Raw genomic sequence first — 23,057 nt, forward strand, 5'->3', positions numbered from 1 at the left:
TTTGTATTTATTTAACTAATGGGAAGGTGATACATTTCTGTTTCCTGACTTAATTTGTGGTTCTTTTATAAACTACCTATTTGTGTTCTTTGCCAACATTTTACTGAAATGCGGGTTTACTATAAAACTTAGTTCTATCGTATGTTGCAAAGAAATAGCTTAAAATACGTGTATCTGAAATTCAACGCACGTGTTAATAGTGCAAGACAATATCTGATTTTACAATGAAAAAAAGATGCAAGTTTAGTTGATATGACTCCCCAATTTATTTGTAAGTATTCCTATATTACATACAATGTACTGGTTAAAAAAAAAAAATCATCTCCAATGCCAATTCTAGATTAAAAACATGGCTCGGCTGGTTAAGCGTCCAACTCTTGGTTTCAGCCCAGGTCATGACCTCAAGTTTGTCAGTTCAAGCCCTGCAAAGGGCTCTGCATGGACAGTGCAGAGCCTGCTTGGAATTCTCTCTCTCTCTCTGCCCCTCCCTTGCGTGTGCATTCTCTCTCTCCTGCTCTCTCTCTCAAAATAAGTAAATAAAACAGTATAGAGCTGTGGTCTTCTAATAAAAGTTAAAATAAATAAATAAAAACATGAATGTTGATCAATTCTCTTAAATTCACTCTGAAATGCCAAGACATAAATTTTCTACAGCAAACGTCAAGAACTATCTCCAGCTTCATTAAAAAACATGGCTGGCTTCTCTTTAGGAGAATTTAAGGTCATCCAACCAGTGCTTCTCAAAAGTGCTTCCCAGACCAGCACAGCAGTATCAACATCACCTAGGACCTTCTAAGAAATGCAAATTCACAGGCCCTACCCCAGACCTACTCAATATAAATCCAGGGGGTGAGGGAAGGAACAGGGAATCTAGCAATGTGTTTCAACAAGCTTTCAGGTGATTCTGATACATAGTGAAGTTTGAGAATCACCACTGTCAACAAATTTAATATAAAAACATGGAATCTCGATTGCCTTGTATCCATATTCTTTTAAATGGAGGACCTGGGCAAAGTTAATCAGGCCACAGATATTACAAATTCATTGAGAGATTTTCATTCTTCCCCAAATTAAAACAATCCAGAAAGAAAACTGTAAACTGTTAGCTTTATTTCCTGCAAAAAGGAATCCTAAAAACCATGAAGTGTTCACAAAAAATTTCTCTTAGAAGAAACATCCAAAATGAACCATATAAACTAACAGGTCGCAATATGTGTCTTTCAAACCAGAAACTCAACTAGTTTTGTACCATACACTGCCTGACTTTCCCACTCCTACGTCAACTATTCCCTACCACACTTTGACAATTCAGTGAACTAGCATATTAGATCACACCTGGAAAACTAGTTACTCAAATATTTGTGGTCCAGTAAACAAATAAATTGGTCAATAAATAAAAATAATTCTGCAAGGCAGTATATAGGTGACCCTTGTTTTTCTGTTTTGTCCCCAAAGTTTCTGTAGTAACTATGTATTACCACCTTCACGACGAAAATAAAGGAAAATCGTGACTGTAACTAATGATACAGGAGATGAACCTATTAAACACCCATATTATTAATTTTACCAATGTACTGATAATCTTTCCTTCCTTTATCTGTATGATTAAAAAATTTACATGATGCTGGTAAACAGAATTCCAGCCTTCAAGTTCATTACAGTTCGCAATTAGAACTGAATATATATCCTAAGTATTAACCCAGTTACAAAGTTGTGTTACTATGGTAATTATTTTCTATCCACCTGGTTAAGTGTCCATCTCTCTTCAAGTAAGACTTCAGATGTGTTTGTTAGGCTTGGACAATCCAAGTATCCCAACCTCCAGGCAACAAAGAACGGTCCAAGAGCTGGGCAAGTGACAGGGGTCCTGATTCCTGCAGCTGACTCCGAGTTCAAATTATGTAAACCAGCAAAACTGTTTTGTTTTGACTTAAGGTTAGTTTGAGCTGAATTCTTCGTTCTTGAAACCTCGAATATTCCAGCAGCACTTAGGACATGAACAACTTTTAAAGGAATGTTTTGTAAAAGAATGAAGAGTGCATAAACCTTATAACCTACATATGAAATGATATCTTCTTAGAAAGCAGTAATCAAGTTTGTTTTCTCCTTAACTAACCAGCATGTACTAAGTTTTAAGATCCAATACGTGGTGATGAAACTGGCTACATCACCTTTCATTTCTTCTCCCTCCCAAAGGCTACTTCATCTTAAATTGTACTGCTAATGCTCTTAAATGATAAAGTTTTGAGCAAGGTTTTTCTTTTTACATATCCCTTCCACCAGTTTATTTCCTAACCAAAGGATAATTTAAATGGTTTTCAAAGTAGACAGGAGAGGGAAAGGAGAACAGTAATATCTAATCCTATTTAAAAATTAAAATTGCACCTGTTTACCTTGTGATTTCAACTATCCATGATTTCTGAGTAACACTGCAGTTTATTTGCATTGCATTCACTGAGAATTCATCTTTGGCACAACAGTCTGTGTCAATCACTGTTTCAGCATGCAACTGAAATTGAAGCTAAATAAATGAAGTGAATGAGTCAAGACTTCAACGGAAGTAATTAACCCAAATTACTCAACAGAACAGTAATACACACTATGTAGAAGGTACAACTACCAACTTATAGGTATGTTAACACAACAGAACTTATACAAGGGACAGTGTAACATCAACAACACCCAACATGTTTTGAGTCTATTTTTAGACTGCCTTTAGGTGCCAGCTCTCACGCACACCCATCTAGTTCCTTAAAATTGGTTTTGCACAACATGACTGATCCTCGGCCCCAGTGTCAGACTTTCATGACTCTGGGCTGCTTAAGTAACCAAATGGGCAACCAAAAAGAAGATTAAGAATCGCCACGGTTATTTTTTAGGTAAATGTGCTAATGCTCTGAAGCTCCAAACCACTCCAGGAAGTACTTTAAATGAACTGCCTACAGCCTCCAAGGCTGAAGTTCTGTGTTTAATTTCTAGTACACGTTTAGAAAAACAAACCCAGAAAAACAGGAATACTACTTTTAAGGACACACTTTATCAAGAAAACTTTCCGCTAAATCAATGAATTACCCACACAAGATGCAAGACTAATGTGAAAGCATATCTATTACTCAGAACCCTTAGCTGGGACAGTTTTAAAGGGAACTCCTCTTGAAACTCCTAGACTTCATTTATTCTATATACACTTACTGAACCCCTGGCAACTGCCAGGCACTGGACTAGATTTTCAAAGAAAATAAAGCTGTGAAAAGAAATGATCCTGCCCTCAAAAAAGGTGAAAACCTAACAGAGGTGATCAAATAAAAATTCTGTTCAAGTGTTACAATGAAGTATACATGATTTGAAGGGTGAGGCAATCAAATAAAAACACTTCAAGCGTTACAATGAGGGGTACCTGACCGGAGAGTGATGGAAAAGTTTCCTGAGACGTCTAGAAGGACAGACAGAAGACAGGCAGGACACAGAAGGAAGGAAAAGCATTTCAGAAGAAAATCCAGAGGAAAGGAATGTGTGAAGGTATGGAAATGAGAGATCACCGTCCGTGCGTAGAAAATAAGCAGTTTGGCATGAAACACACACATGCTGTATGTGGAGGGCAGACGGGTGTGAGGTAGCAGGCAGTCGGCTTCCAGAAATCCTAAAGGAACATGAAAAGATTAACCCAGAAGCCCCTCGTGATGATCAGCATTTAGACTTATCTTAAAGGCAATAAATACTAGGAGAGAATTGAAGTTGACCAGGTGGAACGGCCTCAAAACAACTTGGATTTGATCGTCATGGGTATGCACGCATGAGAGCAGGGATATGTATGGTTACTACATAGTATCTGCGAATTACCAGCCAGCCGGGAGAAGTTGAAAGGTATGGATGACATCTCGAGTGAGAGAAAAGCTTAAAAGGAGGTAGAGGGAACAAAGAACTTCTTTAAGCCTGTACAACAAACTCTGCATCAATCACAGAATCATACAGTCCTCATTCAAATCCCAGATTCAGTGAAGCCTTCCCCAATGTACCCACACAGACTACCTCTACCACGGACTCATTCATTCCACGCATACCGTCACTGGGTGCTTTACACCACTGAAGATGTTACCTAACCTTTTCAACATGGTTGTTGGGGGTCCCTCAAAGGACGAATTTTCTGTTTACTTAACCAATGACTTGAAATATTATAAATGACTTATGAACACAACTGGATGTGAGGCAGTTTACTCCCTTTACGATCTGCAGGAAGTTCCACACACCAGGTTTTATCCTCTCACCTAATGTGTCAATTTACACCAGCTGAAAGAAGACAGCTGGGTTCAAGTATGTAGGTAATAGAAATCAAGAAGAGACCCTATCGCCAGAACGTCTCTAAGGGTCTACATGTAAAAAGCGGAGTTCCAGGGGCGCCTGGGCGGCTCAGTAGATTAAGCGTCCGACTTCAGCTCAGGCCATGATCTCACCGGCTCTGAGTTCCAGCCTGGAGATTGCCTTGGATTCTGTGTGTCCTCTCCTTCCACACCTCCCCCACTCACGCTCTTTCTCTCTCAAAAATAAAATTAATAAAAAAAAACCTGAGTTCCAATATACTCTTAGGATAAAACAGCACTGATAAAATAAACAAGAACCACACAATAATATGGATGAATCTCAAAAACCCAGACCCAAGGGCACCTGGGTGGCTCAGTCAGTTTAGCATCTGACTCTTCGTTTCGGCTCAGGCCATGATCTCATGGTTTCATGGGTTCGAGCCCCGCATCCGGCTCTGTGCTGGTAGTGCAGAAGTGCACACAACCATAGGACTCCACTCATAAAGATCAGAGACATGCAGAACTCCTCTGCAGCATTACAAATCAGGACAGTGGCTAAAGTGACTGTCAAGAGTGTAAGATGGGCTCTGGGGTCCTGGCAATCTTCTGTTTCTGGGTGCAAGTTACACGGATGTGTTCACCTTGGGAAAGCTCGTCAAGTCTTATTATTATGATTTGTGCACTTCTCTCTATATATACTATCGTTCAAAAAGCTTACTTAAAAATAAACAGGTAAATGGCTCCCAGCTGACTCAGTCAGTGGGGCATGCAACTTGATCTTGGGGTTGTGAGTTTGAGCCCCAAGATGGGTGTGACTACTTAATTTATTTTTAAGATTTCATTTTTTAACAGGTAAAAAAAAAAAAAGAGCAACACTCATGATGGGGAGGATAAAGAGGTCACAAAGGAAAAAAGCCCTAGTGATGGAGCCAAAGAGAAAATGAGAGCCAGAAAGACTAGAATGTTTTAGTTCAAGCCGTAAAGGAGACATTTAGATATCCACTATTACCTAAAGTACTAATGAACTGAATTAGTGCCAGCAACTTCCTCAAGTAGCTGTAGTTTACCAAAATAGTTTTTATTAGTCTTGGAATTTCTTCGGTATTTACGGAAGCACAGGACAAATGTATGCCACATGAATAATACATAACTGAATCCATTCAAACCTCCTATCCCAGTAACTAACAGGATATACTAACAAGTTTGCTGGCCTGGCTTCAATACGTGACATGCAACTAAGGAAAAGTTGAGTAGCCTGTGCACAAAGGTTCCAACTCTAAACTGTCCCCAACCCAATGAGCTAAATGGCACAGACTACAGAAATAACCATCTCCTTACTCCAAAAGAAAGCAGCATGCATGCTGCCTAAAAAGACCAATGTGTTATCTCTACGTGGTCTAGAAAGTAGTCACCTGCCCCAGCTCTCATCACTCTATAGTTCCATACCCTGATCTAATTTCTCCCAAACACTTGCCACGGGTCGAAATTGTATTTTATTTTCCGGTTTACTTATTTTCTCTTCCTCTCCATAGTATCTTAAACTCCACGAAAACAAGGACCTTGTCTGTCTTTCCACCACTGTACACCCAGAGCCCATGTGGCTGTGTGCTCAATAAAAACTTGTCAAATAACCACAACTACCCAGGTAATTTACTTTAAGGTCACCAAGTAGACATAAGATCAAGTCGATACCAATAAATCAGTAAGTCCAACGTAATAGCAAATAACAAAATAAATTATCACTGTTTCTGGGTAAGAGTGATCATTAAAACTCCACCAGCTTTGAGGCTGAAAGGTTTCCTAAGGTTTGATGGTTTGGAAGACAGGTAATTTTTCCATATATTTTATGGAGAAATTTTATGAAAGACAAATACTACGGCAAAACCAATGTGACCTAAGGAGCAAAACCACTGTGGTGGGTGAAAGCATAGGGAAGAGTTAGGTACACCCCACCCCTGCTTTCTGGGAGCTTTCCTATCTGAACATTACCTCAGGGTGATGTAGTTTTGAAGATCAGAACTTTCACTTATCGCTAATTATGTGTGTTTTCCTCTAAAACTTCACAATAGTGAAGTACTTCACAACTATTCAAGGGATGTTGAGTTGTTAGGCTATCTGAAGTTAAGGAGAGAAAATGTCCACATTTATAACTGCAAAGAATGAGGGAGCTCCTACACAAGGAGAACATTTTACAAATAACACAGCTGAGTACCAACCTCTAATTCAATATCCTGAGTACCGACTTTTTTTTTAAGTGACATAATCTTATTACACATCTAAAGTAAATTCCTCACTTCTACTTGCCTATAAAAGCTCTAAAAAGAGTACACTTTTCAGAGGGATGGTATTTAAATAAACAGGATTTGAACACAACATCATGATACAATCTGGCACTGAAGACTAGCAAAGTTCTAAATCTCTGCTAATTACCCAAAGCAAAAGTTTACCAGTTTTCGAGCGTGACTTAAGCAGTAGCTGGTCAAAATGCAGCACTATGATCAAAAGAAAAACCACTGATCAGCGAGAGTTGCAGCGGTGTCTCGGCGATCTGTATTTTCCAACCAAGACATCGCTGCATTTCCAGCAACAGTAGACCGAAGCAAAACACATTTCATTTATCACCAAGTCTAGGAAGTTACTCTGCTCAACACTCAAGAAATTCCACTTAAGAGAATAATCAGGTAAATGTGTTAATTTGCAGGGTTTTTTCCTTCTAAAAGCTGGTGGTATCAACTTTCATGAGACTGGCAAAGTAGGTTGGGAAATCCTACTTTATCTCCTATTTACCACCTACGACAGGGATAGTGTTTCCTCCCCACCCACGGCCACCTTACAGACACACTCTTTTATTTCCTATGTTGAAAGGCCTAAGCCCTTAGAGAGCTCAGCATGGTGAGGAGGCAACCTTCCAGTGCTCTTATGACATATCACAGAACAGACAGAGGAAAACCATGTGATGTGATGAAAATCTAAAATCTAGTTTGTGGTGATGGCGGCAGAAGTCTTTAAAATAACTAAAGTTCAATGAATCATACACTTACAATTAGTGAATTGCATAGTATGCAAATCATACCCAGTAAAGCTATAAAAAATGAAAACAGAGTGTGACGATATAGTTAGAAAAAGGAGCGTATACGGAGACCCTCCATATAACTGAGATATCCAAAATATAGATCTCTACTGCCCGCTGAACTTCCAAGCAGCCTAGTAAGCATCTCCTCCTTCCCTTAACACGTTCCTTAGGAGCAATCTGGTCCTCCTTTCATTCTGCTCTATGCTGCTCCAATAGGAAGAAGACCTTATGAATTACTCTCATGAATCTACCTGCAGAATTCAAGATATCTAGTACACATGGCAATAACAATGAAGAGGTGGCAGGTGATTTTGTAGAAATCAATTCTCCTTGCCCAAAGAAATGGGGAGGAGGAATCCTTCTAATTGATTCCCCAAGTCAGATTGCTCCAATCTCCCATAGTATTATTTACACCACTCTTAGAGTCTTTATAACCTGGATTCTGATCATCCCTGTGCATGCCTAACCAACCCATGCTCCCTACCAATGTCTTGACCAGTATTTTTCACCTCCTAGGAATTTAATAAATGTTCTTTGGATGAGAGTCAGTATTTTCCTCATCAAATTGAGTAACACCAATTCTATCTCGAAGGGTAAATGCACTTCTGTGTCCTATTGGACCTACTACTAATTAAAATCTGACTTCAATGGTTGACTAGATGATGGTGACAGCGACAAAAATGATGAACTCCAAAATGGCCAGTGGCTAGGCCACCAGATAGGCTGTTACTACAATACGAGTAAGAAACACCAGCCCAGAGCAGTAAAACCTAATTTCTATACCAGTCAACAGGTTTACAAAGCCCTTTTTGATTATTTAAGTTATTCTAAAATCAATTTCTGCCTATTACTCAGCATCCAAAACCCAACAATTTTCTACTGTCATCAATACCAGGTGTGATTAAAAGAATGCAAGGCAAAAAGTATTAAACCTTTGAGGTACCAAGAAAATTTCAAGAAAAAGGCACAGGAAAAATCACACAGCAATAAGGAGTACTATCACTGAGAAATTAACCAACAGCTACTAGACTGGAAAAACCTGGATGAAGAGTTCTGAAATTCACCTGTCTACATGAAATCCATTCACAGCATGAGAAAGCCAAAATGTCATTCACCTTCCAATTAATGACGACTTCAAGAATAGATCTAAAACACCAAAATATTGACAGTAACCAAGAAAACACACTTTGGCTATGTAAGGGTATCATAAGTGACTTGTTAGGAGTTTAAGTCCTCACATCTCGGAAAGCTGTGTTCAAATCCTACTCAACAAGAGACCTCAAAAAAATCACACAAAAACCCGTAAAGGTTAGAAGAGACTGTCCTATTCCTAAAATATTTCATCTTTAATTATTTAAAGTATTTCTTTAAAAAAACTGAATCTCACTGTCATCATCTGTAACCCTGAAAAAACTAAACATTTCTATTACTTTTAAAATCAAACCTCCCACAGGCTTTCAGAAAGTTTGATTAAGTCAGATTTTTTTTAATACACCAAGAAACTGAAACGCATTTCATTATAAGATAATTATTCCCAGCAATACATCAGATGTAAACTTGAATTTGGTTTTTGCTCTTCACCAGTAAAGTTCTCAAGTTCTTAGGAGTTTCCTAGTCACTTGAACATCATCTACGGTAACACTCAAAGCAAAACCACAATAAAGAGGTTTGGCCTCTGAGGGATTCTACGTGTAAAAAAACATTACTCATAAATAAAATACAATCACTATTGCTTTAAATAACAAATACATTTCTAAACTTTCATCCCATTTGATGGAATTCCCTGTTTCGTAGAACAAAGCAAAATCTATTAAGCTCCCAATAAGTGCTTTTTATTTTAACTAAATCTGTTCTATGGTATTTAGTTCTTGTTCTACAAAACTTGACATGAATTTGCTGTAAAAACTTCTGAAAAAATATTTCTAGTACTTGAATACTTTTATTCAAAGCACTCATTACTTCAAGAGTTAGTGGAAGTCACAGAACTGCTCTCCCAGTAATTGCACCAATTCATCCCAGAATTATATTCTTCAGATTACCCGATATCCTAGGTAATTCCCAAGTATAAATAAAGCAAGAAAACCCTAACGGGACACATTCATTCAGTCCAAGGACCTTATCCAGTTAGAACTATGCAGTACTACCACACAGTCATATTGGAACACTACCAACTTAAAAATAAGTACCTGATGAAATGAGACTTCTGGCAATCGACTTAAGTCTTCAAGGATTCACTAGGAACTCAACTCCTCTCTGGCCTTCACACACACATCCCCCAATGCCCTCCCATTAAACGACATCAAGAACAGTTTAACTTCAAACTCTAACATCCCCTGAACCAAATTCCAGATACAATTTAAAAAATGACCAGAAAACTACAAAATCAACTTTGACATTTTATCCAAATATATCTGAACGTTAAAAGTGAAATATTTCCACTCATTTTGATACCAGATGCGATTTACTACCTTCACAAAAAACGAAAAGGAATTCTTTCAACATTCTTTTCATTATAATAAAGCTTTACATGCAAACTTCAATATATTCCTTTCACCATTTTGCAAAATCGTCCTCCATCACCACTCTGCATAAGCTAATCAGAAAACACACAAATTGACAGCTCAGCTTTCCAAATACTACTTTATCAAACCCTAACATTTCTTTTCACAGGGCAAGAAAATAACAGACGTTTGCAGCTCAAGACAGGAAAAGCACAATAACCAGCCTAACTGTACATTCACCGTTAAATCTCTGGAAAAGGGAAAAAAAAAAAATTCAGGACAGGCAAATTAAAAACATTCTACACATGGCAAAAATAAAAGGTCTAAAGTCCTACAATGCATAGCAAAAGCACTGCTTCCTCTCTTTTTGAGCCAATACCAATAAGCCAATGGATACAAGTGTCAAATAAATCCAGTCTGTTTGAAATAAGACGAAAACCTGGAAAAATTCCCTCCCATAAATCATTCAGTGAATAGGAAGCTTTGCACCCAACACGAAATACACACAACCAAAACCACACATTACCCACCCCCCAAATGCAAAAAAGCCGTAATCAACAAGTTGGAAAGAGGGCAGCAAGTACAGCTCTCTACCCTATCTCCCACCTTAAGAAAAAAAAAAAAAAGTCCTTCAACAAAAGCTCACACAGATCCTCAAGTACCTGGTGGAGGTGCCTTTCCTCACATCGCAGATGCTGCATTTAAAGGCTTCAGCGCTGTTTCTGAAGGTGCAGACGCTACAATCCCAAAAGCCTTCGTCTGCGGCAGGTTTCGCTTGTCGTTTTGGCCTTCGGAGGAGTGAGGAGTGGGGGAAAGGGGAGGGAAGAGACAGGGAGCAGGAAAAAGGGGGAGAAACAGCAAAACACAGGCGCTGGTGAGCCGTCGCAATTTCGCAGGAATCCAGTGCTGGAAACTTCGCTCAGGCGACCACCCACCCACCCTTTTCGGGGACTGAAAGAGGGACCGGGGGAGGGCACGGGGCGCCCCTACCGGCACCCCGCAACCCCCGGGCGCGGGCCGTACTGCCTCGCACAGCAGGCGGCGGCGGCGGCGCCCCGGGAAGGGCCGCGGCGGGCGCAGGAAGCGGGCGGACTTGTGGACTTGAGCGTGGGGCTGGGGGGGCCGGCAGGGGAGCCGCGGGCCGGATCTGGAGGGGGCGCGCAGGGGCAGCCCGAGGCCGGCGGCGGCGGGGAGTGGGCCGGCTCCTTCCCTCTCCCCTCCCATGCTCGCGCCCTCCCTCCCTCCCCACCTGGTTAAATCTCCCTTTGTCTGGGAGGAGTGGCGGCGGCGGCGGCGGCGGCGGCGGAGGGCGGCTGAGGAGGAGCCGCCATGGCTGCGGCGCGCACGGCCGCCGGCCCCGAGCGGGAGCGACACCGCCTCCCGCCGCCGCCGCCGCCACCGCCCGCCGCCGCCGCCTCCCCCCGCCCCCGGATCTCCATCTTAGCAGCGCCTCCCCCCCGCCCCGGGTGGCTCCGGGGCCTAGTCGTCGCCGGCCCCCGCCCGCCCCCAACCCTCCCTCCCCTTCCGCCCCCTCAGCTCGGAGCAGGTACCTGGTCGGGCTCTTCTTGTCGCCCATGGTCATGGATGGGCTGTACCCCCGCCCCCCCCAAAGCCGAAATCGGCGCCGCTCGGAGGAGAAACGCCGTCCGGGGAGTCGTCGCGGACCGGCCCCCCTCCCTCCCCCGCGCCCGCCCGCCCGCCCTCAGCCGCTGGGGCTCGAGCTCCGGCCGCCGCCGCCGCCGCCGCTGCCAGTCTCCGGACGAGACTAGTCCCCGCCAGCGCCGCCTCCGCCGAGTGACTGACGAGGGGCGGGGCCGGGCGCCGCGCGTCACGCGCCGTGTGGCCAATGGGAGGACGGCAGCCTGCGCCGCGAGGGCGGGGGCGGGGCGCGGGGGAGGGCGGGGCGTGGCGGACGTGGGCTGGGCCGTCGGTGTGCGTGCCCGGGAGTGTGTGCGCGCTGGGGGCGCGCGTGCCTGCCGGTGGCCCGGCGGCCCGGCGCGGCGGAGCGTGCAAGCCTAGAGGGGCGCACGTGGCCGCGCCCGGGAAGCGGCGGTGGGCTTCGGATCCCTCGCTCCCGCTTTATCGGGCTGTCGCGTGGACCCCGGCCCCGAAGCCGCCCCGGGGGAAGTAGTTCCGCGCAGTTTGCGCGCGCCACTGGGGCTGGCAACTGCCGCGCCGCTTGCAACGCCTCGAGGCTTGTAGTGCCCGGGAGTCGGCAGGGCCTCTTTCTTTCGGCCCGGGCTTCCCCGCGCCCCTCTGCTCCTCTGCCACGCGGAGCTTTGTATCTGCCTCTCTTAAAGTCTTGGCTTCCTGCGGATACTCCGGCCCTAAGCCCCTTCTCTGGCCCCTGACGCAGGAGAGAACTGTGCATTTAAGGGTGTGGCACAACTAAAGGTTCCCCAAGGCCGACTCTGAACTCCAATGCACCAACTCCCACTGGAGACCACCCCCCCCACCACCACCACCACCACCAGCCTAAATAGGGCGTTTCCCTAGGGAAGTTGCTGTTCAAATCCTGGCTGCCACATGCCAGCAGGCTAACCTTGTGCCTCAGCTTCTTCATCTCCAAGGTGAGGGTTAACAACTGTCCTCTTAGTGTTGTTGGGGAAATTCAGAGATGGAATGCACGAAAAGCACGCAAGTCAGTGCCTTGCACTAAGGAAGGACCAATACAAAGTATCGGGTTAAGAACTTTTGTAATTGGGTCTGGGTTGAGCACCATTTCCCCCACTTTGGAAGATTCTCGAAGGCGAAGAACAACTTTCCGCCCTGCTCCAAGAGTGCTTGCCAAATTGACTTGAACATGATTCGGGCCCCTTTGCCCTCAAGGAGTCAGGACCCTAAGATGGTTAGATAAAAGGCTTGGCGGGGCTGAAGCTCTGGCTGGGGGGTAGGGACTTGGTCAAAGAATGATGCTAGTAGTTGGGAGGTGCGGATAGGGGTGTGGAGGGAAGATAAGACAGGCGTGCAGCATCTACTGAGATACGTTTATATGCAAACACAAAGTGGATTATCAGGACTGCCCCATGGAAGGGAAACATACGGAAGCCTGAGAGACCAGGGAAGCTTTCCGAGACTGAATGCCCAAGGAGCAGGAAGTCCTAGGATCATTCCAGGGAACAGAAGGGAGAGAATAAAAGAGGGAGGGAACGTGTCAATGATAAGCTTGATCAGCACATGCTGTCCTTTGCAGGCAGGCACACCCTGGAGGGCCAGGAGGGACAGCAGTATTTAGCAAGGGTCAGCAACTCCCGCACCTCCCTGGCTTCCACCCCCCTGCCTTCTGAGGAAAGGAGGGAGAAAAGGAGGAAGAAGAGAGAGGCAGAGGGCCAAAGGGGCCAGAGAAAGCCAAGGGGCATGCACACAAGCCATGGCCCAGTGCCCACAGCCTTGGCCTCTGGTGTCTGCGTGGCTTCCTCCCAGGACTCCACCCCTGGTATGCAGGTACTGAAAAAAAAGGAGCATTAGGAAATCCCAGCTGGAGGAGTGGCCTCTGGGTAGGGAAACTGGGTAGCTGGGAGCCACAGCTTATGGAAAGGAGACTGACTTTATTATTATTTACATAGAATAAAATGCACAAATCATTCTACAGCTCCATGAATTTTTATAGATACCTGCTATACTTTGTATCCACCATCCAGATCAAGATATAGAATATTTTCATCCTCCCACTGAGTAATTACCTTCTCCAAAGGTAGCCACTGTTCCAGCTTGTGTCACCAAAGATCAGTTTTGCTTGTTTGTGAATGTCATATATATAGGTCATAAAGTATGTATTCGTGTGTCTGCTCAAAATTATTTTTGTGATATTCGTCTATATTGTTGCCTGTTATCAGTAGTTCCTTTTAATTTGCTTTCTTAAATGTGTGGCATTCCATTGCAAATACACAGTAATTTAGTTATCCATAGGAGACGAACTTTTTAGTGGTTTTTCTTTTTAATCGTTGACCTGTTTTACCTTTTCAAAAAACAAAAAAGTTTTTAAAAGCTGTTTTGAAGGAAAAAGAAGTTCCAAAATAGAGAACTCATTTCTAGGAAAATATCAGACCCACACATCACCATGTGGTTACAACTGTAGAGACTAATTTGGTTTCCTTGTTGGGAGTAAATATCTTTTGAAACCCTCCTTATAGGTACAGAAGCCAGACAAGCATACTTCTGGAGCAGTGTACTATAGAACACTTGTCTCTAGGCAGAGCATCAGATTATCATTCTAGAGTGGTTTTTGTTGCACCTGAGCTATTTGGGGAACAAATCTTCCTCCATGGTGTTGCCTTGAACCATCGTTGGGTACAGGGATGAGTGGGATTTGACAGACAGCCCCTCCTCTGCTCCTCTGTTCCCTATTTTGAACTTCCATTTCAAGTTTCATCTGAAGGAAGGGTTCTTTTGATTTAAAAATTATTTGAAATCCATGGTTTTTTAGAATAGATGCTAGTTAGAAGCACTCCCCAAGAAGTGTCCGATGTAAATGATTACACAGAGATGTAGAATAGGTTAAAAAACCATATTCTTTCTCCCTTCCCATCATTCACTCTACTCAAGTCACATTGGCTTGTTTGCTTTTCCTGGAGCACTCGTGCTCCCACCTCAGGGCCTTTGCACCTGCTCTTCTGTCTGCCTGGAATGTTCTACCCCTAGATAATCACATTCTTAGCTGCCTGGCTTCCTTCAGGTCTTTGTTCAAAAGTGACATTCTCAGTGAGGTTTTTCCTGAGCACCCCATTGAAACATATCACACACCACCCCATAACCTGATGCCTTAACCACTTTACTTTTTTCTCCTTAGCATTTAACCATCATCTATGTACCATGTAGTTTACTTATCTTGTTTAGCAGCTCATTGCCCAGCAGACTATAAGTTCTGTAACCACAAGGATTTTCTCTGTTTGCATTTTTTCCTTCCCAATGTTATATATAAGTGCCCTGAGAAGTGCCCGATAAGCATGCACTGAAGAGAATTTTGTTTTCCTTTAACAGTAATTTATAGAGTAGCAACTAGGTGCCATACCCCATGCCAGGGACTGGAAGATCAGATGGCTGTCATAGACTTCATTCCTAATCTTTTGGAGTTTACATTCTAGTTGAGAAGGCAGACTTTATACAAGTAATTAAGTATGATTGTGGCAGTTGCTACAAAGACAAACCATAGGATGCATGGCAAGAGGGTACTAGGGGAGGAGGGGAGTTGATACAGCTGGGGGGAAGGGGGGGCACGGCCCTGAAAAAGTAAAGATCACCCAGAAGAAGAAAAGAGCAGTCAGGGATATGTTTCTTTGCAGGTGATGAAGACAAGCAGCTGTGGGCAGAGCCCTGCAGGAGAGGAGAGATGAGGCTGGAGAGGGAGAGCCCGCCTAGATCCCCTATATGGCAGGGCAGGCTCACCTGGGATTGGTGTCTGTATCCTGAATGCCATGGAAGCCACTGATGAGTTTACCAAGACTATTTGTTGGGGCACCTGGGTGGCTCACATCGGTTGAGCGTCTGCCTCTTGATTTCAGCTCAAGTCTTGGTCGCAGGGTTTGGAGTTCAAGCTCTGCACCGGGCTCCACGCTGGGTGTGAAGCCTACTTAACCAAAAACAAAAAAAAGGAAAAAGAAGAATATTTGCCTGTTTGTGGTCTGCCTTCACAAATGAGATGCGGGTGAAAGCAGACCCCTTGGAGGCAGGAGGTAGTGAAGGAACTTTAGATTGGCCTGATAGTTGGAGCAGGAGGGCAGCTCCAGCAGGCTTCCTTTCTTTTGCTCAAGAAAGAAGCAAAAATTATTAGTGCCCACCAAAGAAGGGTCTGGAGTTTTATCAACTTTGCCTCCTCCTGCCTTTAAATTTGTAAGTATTTTTCCTAAACAGAAATCCTAAATACTCTGTGCTATTTCTAAAAATTTTTTTAATGTTTATTTATTTTTGAGACAGAGAGAGACAGAGCATGAACGGGGGAGGGTCAGAGAGAGAGGGAGACACAGAATCTGAAACAGGCTCCAGGCTCTGAGCTGTCAGCACAGAGCCTGACGCAGGGCTTGACTCACCGCAAGATCATGACCTGAGCCAAAGTCAGATGCTTAACCGACTGAGCCACTCAGGCGCCCCACTCTGTGCTATTTCCAAAGAGAAAACCTAAATACTCTTTGAACCTTAGAAATACCCAGGAAAGCTATTATACACAAATGAGAGAAAAAAGTCTTTCTCCAGATACCTCATGGTTTATCCCACCCCACCCATGTTATACCTTCTTATGGTCTGAGCCCCAAACTGTGATTTGGGGTGAGGTTTTCACCAGTCTCCAGTGAGATGAAATGAGAAAACTAAGAGTACATACATTTGTAGGAACAGTCAGTCCTACAGCCAAGTAGATTACCAACAACTGATTCTTGGGAAAGAGTATTTTTTATTCTGAGATTATGTCCTGCCGACTTTTTTCTTTTCTTGGAAGTTTGGATAATTTAATACCCCCCTCCCCCCCCCTTTTTTTTTTTTTTTTCAGATTTCTAGGTTTTTTTAACTTTTTGGCCTTGAAGATATTAGGGCTTATGGTTGAGTAAGAGCATCAGATTCACACACTAGACCAGTGTAAAAAAGAATTTTATATTCATATCTCGAGTTAAAGACCTGATACTCTTACAGAAATAGTGCCAGACCCTTTTAGATACTCTTTTTCTGCCTCATCATTCTTGATGTAATAAATAAATGCCTTCTAAATAAAAGCAAGAGTAGACATTAGTTATCTTTCTTAAAATGTTCTCTACTAGCCACATCACAACGTGACAATTCTATATTGACTTCTTTTTTTTTGTTTTTTTAAGCAATCTCTACACCCAACGTGGGGCTCAAACTTCCAACACTGACATCAGGAACCCCATGCTCTCTACTCATAGAGCCAGCCAGGCAACCCCATGTTGACTTTCTAACTTTCTCTCCTCACTGATTTTATTCTTGACATTTTAAGCAGAGCAAAATCTAAATGATTTTAATGAAACTTTAATGAAACTTTTATTGAGGAGAAGAGGAAGGAGAAAACAGTATGATCTGGTGACTAGAAAAGCCACCCAAGCAGGACAGAAACTAGGAAGGTTAAGATTTCCACCCTAATTGCTAAGATTTAATGCCCTACTTTGCACTGAATGTTCCTTCAGTGGTTTAAGAGAGAACACTGCTTTTCGAAGCAAACTAACTACATGGAGTGTTTTAGGAACTGGGGAGAACCTAATTCATTTCAAAGACTCAGGCTTGTGCTGGTATCACTGGGGACATCGGCAGAGCAATACTCAGGATAGGATTAACATCTAAAGAAACAGCCCTGGAGGCAGAGAGAGGTGGAGCTTCCCTGACCACCTGTGTTTGAACCTTAACCAGATTTTGCAACCAGCCTGTGCACGTGCTTATCAGAGCTATGAAGTTTTATTGATCTGCTTCTGGCACAGTAGGAAATATCACCAGTCAAAATTGTCCCTGGTTATACCTCATGCCATTTACAAAAATTAATTCCAAATAGATCATAGGCCTGAGCATAAAACCTATAACTATAAAACTTACAGAAGAAAATACAGGAGAAAACCTCTGTGCCCCTGGAGAGAAAAAGATTTCTTAGGCATGATACAAAAAATATGACCCGTAGAAGAAAAAGCCAATAGTTTGGACTTAGTCAAAATTAAAAACTGCCCTTGGGGTGCCTGGGTGGTTCAGTCGGTTGAACATCTTCCTCTGATTTCAGCTCCAGTCATGATCCCAGGGTTGTGGGATCAAGCCTCCCACTGGGCTCTGAGCCGAGCATGGAGCCTGCTCTCTTTCTCTCTCTCTCTGCCCCTCCCCCATGCGCATGCTCCCTCTCTCCCTCTCTCTCTGTCTCTCAAAAGAAAAAAAAAACTGCTCTTAGAAAGACACTGCGAAGAAAATGAAAAGACAGGTCAAAGACTGGGAGAAAATATTTGCAAATCACCTATCTGACAAAGGCATCATATACAAAATATATGTAGAATTTTTACTATACACAAAAAGACAAGCAACCTAATGAAAACACAAGCAAAAGATTTGAATGGACGTTTTGCAGAAAAGGATACATGAATGGCTAATAAACACACGAAAAGACACTGAAAATCATTATTCATTTGGAAGATGCAAATGAAAACCACAGTTAGGTACCACTGCACATTAGAATGGCTTAAAAAAAAAAATCCTAACAATCCCAAGTGCTGGGGAGGAAGTGCAGGGACCCTCACACAATGCCAGTGGGAGTGCAATATGGTACAGTTCCTCCGGGAAAATGGTCTGGCAGTTTCTTATAAAGTTAAACATACATTTACCATATGAGCCAACAATCCCACTTCTAGAAAGTTACTAAAAGAAATAAAGACATATGTTCACACATAAACCTGTACTCAGATATTTATAGCAGCTTTATTCATCTCACCAAAATCTGGAAGCAGCCCAAATGCCCTTGAGCTGGCGAATGAGAAACAAAGAGTGGGTCCATCCCTACCGTGGAGTACTACTCAGCAAGAAAAAAGGAACCAACTACTGACATATGCAACACAGACGAATCTCAAATACATTATCGCAAGTGACAGAAGCCGGTCTCACAAAGAGACAGACAGGCTCATGTTGTGTGATTCTTTTTTTTTTTTCTTTCTTTTTTTTTTTTTTTTTTTTTGAAACAGCACAAGGAGGCGAAAGGGGCACAGGGGGAAAGAGAGAATGTTAAACAGGCTCCACGTTCAGCATAGGGTTGGGGAACAGATCAGTGGTTGCCAGGTTTTGGGTTCGAGAGAGGGTTTGACCACAGAGAGGAGCAGCAAGCAAGAGGGGTTTTGTAGAGGAGATGGAAGTAATTTACATCTCGGTTGTGGAGGTAGTTACTGGACCAAATGCACTTGTCCAAACGCGGACCTATACACCAAAAAAGTTTTATTACCCATAAATTACACTTCAGTAAATCCGACTTTGGATGCTTCTGCCATGTTAGCATGGAAAATTCCTCATGCCTCTACCTCCCATCCTGCCTGCCCCATTATAGTATTAATTACATGAGTTAGCATTCTGTAGTTTAACTGTGTGCCTAGCACAGGGGGCAATCCTGCGCTTTCCTGAGTGCTCTTCTCTTCAGTAATTCACCCAGTTCCTCAGGCCATGATTTGTGGAATCATCCTGACTCCACTCTTTCCCTTATGCCTTACATCCAGCCCATCAGCAAATCTTTTGCACTTGGCCTTCACTGCACATCCTGCATCTGACCACTTCTCATTATGTTTATTGCTATCACTCCAGTCCAAGCTAGGATCACCTTTCGGCCACCTAAATGGCCTCTCTAACCTCTCCTCCTGCTCCTCGCACCTGTCTGTGTATACTAGTTCACGCTATGGTTTCGACTCCCCAGTCTTTGTGGTTTATCTCTGAAAGGTTGATTTCTCCCAGAAGTGACATGTCCGCTGCAGGCCAGCTGTAGCTCTGCCCTGTGTCTCCTCCCTCTAGAACCCAGGCCGATGGAGCAGTGTCCAGCTTGAGCACTGCTGGTCACAGAGATGGTGGGTGGGGTGGGGCGGGGAGGATTTATAGACAGACTTGCAGTGGCAACTAATTAACAACGTGGCCTGTAAATGATACTTCTGACTTTCACTCATTGGTCATAGCTCATGGCCCCACTCAGTGACAGGAAGTGCAGCCCACCATGTGTCTAGGAGGTGGAAAGCAGGAAGTATGTGTTCATCAGCTTTGTGATGACCATGATTCTTTCAAGTCTCTTCTCCAAACAGTAGTCAGAGAGATGTGCATGACCAAGGCAGTCTCCTGCTCAGAATCCTCTAATAACTTCTCATGACACTTAAATGAAAAATCACAATCTTGGGGTGCCTGGGTGGCTTGGTCAGTTAAGCATCCAGGTTCGGCCCAGGTCATGATCCCTTGGTTTGTGGGTTCGAGCCCTGCGTCGGGCTCTGTCCTGACAGCTCAGAGCCTGGAGCCTGCTTCATATTCTGTGTCTCCCCCTCTCTCTGCCCCTCTCCTGCTTGTGCTCTCTGTCTCTCTCAAGAATAAATAAACAGTAAAAAATTATATATATGTGTGTGTGTGTGTGTGTGTATGTACACATATATATGTATATATATATATATATATATATATATATATATATATACACACACACACATATACACACACACACACACACACACACACACACATATATATATACACATATATATATCTCACAGTGTTGACCCTGGCCTTCAAGGCTTACTAACTTCATCTACTTCCAATTCAGCTCTAGGCACACTGGCCTCTTGTGGTTTCCTGCCAAGCCCCAAACTTAGGGCCTCTCTAACTGTTCTCCCCCAGATATTGCCATGGCTCCATCTTTCTCACTGTCCAGGTGTCTGCTAAATGCCCCGTCTTCAGAGAGGATCTCCTGGCTGAAATATCATACATGGCATAACCCCCAGTCAGTGCTTATCCTGCTTTTTCTTTCCATCCTTATTATGCCCTGGCATTATCTGATGTAGTATTTGTTTTTGCCTGACTCTTGCACTAGAATTCAATGTCTATCAGGGCAATGACTTTGCTTTGTCCCAATTCTGTATCCCCTGTGCCTAGAACAGTGTAGAAAATGTTCCTCCACATAGTAGAAACTTAAAAATTATTTGTGGAACAAATGAAGCGCTTTCATTTTTTATTATTTTTAAAAATATTTAGTTATTATGGGGAGAGTGCAAGCTGGGGAGCAGCAGAGAGAGGAGGACAGAGGATTTGAAGTGGCCTGCACACTGACAGCAGCGAGTTGGATGTGGGGCTCGAACTCACAAACCACAAGATCAAGACCGGAGCTAAAGTTGGACACTCAACCAACTGAGCCACCCAGGTGACCTGAATGAAGCACTTTTTTTTTTTTTTATGTTTATTTGAGAGAGAGAGAGAGAGAGCACAAGTTGGGGAGGGGCAGAGAGCAAGGGAGACACAGAATCCGAAGCAGGCTCCAGGCTCCGAGCTGTCAGCACAGAGCCTGACGCAGGGCTCGAACCCACAAACCGCGAGATCCTGACCTGAGCTGACGTCAGACACTTAACCGACTGAGCCACCCAGGCGCCCCCTGAATGAAGCACTTTTATATTCGTTACCCTCGATGAAACCCCAAATGACCCAGTGAGGTAAGAACTTTTATAGCCCTATTTGACAGATGAAAAATCTGAGTCAGGGAAGTGATTTGCCTGGAGCCAGGGACAGAGTTCGAATTCAAAGTCAGCATCTGACTTTCCAACTCCACCTCTTACATTTCTCTTTCTGCCGTGCTGTTTATGAAGCGTTGCGTTCACTGAAAAAGAACGAGCCGGTTTTAGAGGGTGCCTGAGGAGGACGGGCTGACGTGGAAGCTCAAGTGGTCCTCTCTGACAGGAGATCCCAGGGTCCTCTTCACAAACAGAGAGGTTTTTGGCCCTGGCACACCTAGTTTATGGGCCCACGTTACTGTGAGTTCTTGCCACATCAGACAAGACACGCGTGCCAGAACCCAGGGCATGAATGATACGCTTTGGTATGGCTCCATTTGGGGCCTTAAGAAAATGCACAGTGAGGGTTCTCTATGATGGTGTGATTTCCGTCGTTGATTCAACATTATCTATTGGCGCTTTGGACGCAGAAACTGTTTCCCTAGAAGCTTCTGCTTGATACTTTCTACCTTTAGAATCTGAATCACAGAATTTTGAGGGTGGAAAGGAGAGAATCAATCCATCTGCTTGTGTCCTTTTACTTCAAGGGCAAGAACCCCGGGGGGCGTGGAGATTACAGAGGGCTTTCACACACATGGTCACCCTTGATCCTCACTGAACCCCTTGTAAGAGCTACCATTGTCCTCCTCTTTAGAACAGAGATGTACATGCTGAGGCTCAGGCAGGCTTTTTCTGATGGCAGGTTCTCTCTACTACACAGCAAACAGAATCCAGAGAACCTGGGATAAATATCCTGGGATTCATTAAGAATTGCATTAAGAAAGAGGCTCCCCCACAGGAACAACAAATGTTGTGGTCGGTTTATGCATCGTCATGGACTGGACTGTGTCCCCACCCACCCCCCCACCTCCCCCCGCCCCCCCCCCCCCCCGCAGATTCATATAGAAAGCCCTACCCCCCAGCAGCTCAGGATATGACTGTATTTGGAGATAGGGCTTTTTAAAATTATGATAAAGTTACAGTGAAGCCCTTACAGTGGGACCTAATCCAATGTGACTGGTTTCCTTATAAGAGGGGAGGAGACACGAGGCACGTGTGCACACAGAGGAAAGGCCATGTGAGGACACAGTGACAAGGAGGCCATCTGCAAGTCAAAGAGAGTCCCCCACTGACACCTTCATCGCTGACTTCCAGCCTCCACAATGAGAGACAACAAACGTCTGTTGTTTAAGTCACCCAGTGTGTTGTATTTTGTTACAGCAGCCCCAGAACACTGATAATACCCGGTTCATGAGTTTGTGGGTGGCTACAGAGTGGCCACCTGTGGCATAGTAATAGCCAGCCTACATGGAGTGTTTACTCAGGTGCTAAAAACTTTAGGTGTGTTAATGAAATGAATGCTAACAATAGCCCCGTGAGGTAGATTCTATGATGGTGCCCCTTTTAAAATCAGGAAAGTCAGACAAAGAAAAGTCACCTGCTCTGAGCTGCCTGTTTGTAAAGTGGCAGGGCGAAGATTTGAATCCTGGCGGCCTGGGCTCCCAGGCCCTTGTTCTGAAGGATCTAGCTGAGTTCGTTATCATCACCCCCATCTTCCAGATGAGCAAACTGAGACTCACACAATTGTCCAACATCCCAGAGCCAGGGTGTGGTGGAACCAGAATTCCCAATTCTTTGATTTTGTCGCAAACGAATGGCTGGAACTCAAGGATCCTGAAAGTCATTCACTGGAGGAAGGGAAGGGACTCACCCGAAAGAGTAGGAGCAAAAATCTATGTATACACAAAATGAATTTGTGGGGGGAGAGGAATGTGACAGAGAAGTTTGGGCCCACTGAAGGGTGAGCAGCCATACAGCTAGGTAGACAGCTGGCAGGATTCATTCAGGTGTCCTTGACTCTCAAGTCCACTCTCCTCTATCATTTTTAGCTTTGACAGGTATTTACAAGGCATCTACTATGGGTCTGATATCAGAGGCTGACCACACGGGGATAAAGGATATGGCAGGCCTTGGCCTTTGGAACCCACAGTCTGGATGA

At 44.0% G+C, this 23,057-nt stretch overlaps 1 protein-coding gene across 1 annotated transcript in view; it reads right to left on the reverse strand.

Moving 5' to 3' along the window:
- The window catches only part of LOC122214574 (RING1 and YY1 binding protein), a 79,764-nt gene extending 68,220 nt beyond the window's left edge, over positions 1-11,544 (reverse strand). The window contains exons 1-2 of the mRNA XM_042929983.1: positions 11,423-11,544; positions 10,535-10,660 (exon numbers count right to left, since the gene is read on the reverse strand). Of these exons, the coding sequence (XP_042785917.1) occupies positions 10,535-10,660; positions 11,423-11,454 (158 nt within the window). The 5' untranslated portion in view covers positions 11,455-11,544. The remainder of the gene's footprint in view (positions 1-10,534; positions 10,661-11,422) is intronic.
- Positions 11,545-23,057: the final 11,513 nt, after the last annotated feature.

Source organism: Panthera leo, chromosome A2, assembly GCF_018350215.1.
Source record: "Panthera leo isolate Ple1 chromosome A2, P.leo_Ple1_pat1.1, whole genome shotgun sequence".
Taxonomy (NCBI): domain Eukaryota; kingdom Metazoa; phylum Chordata; class Mammalia; order Carnivora; family Felidae; genus Panthera; species Panthera leo.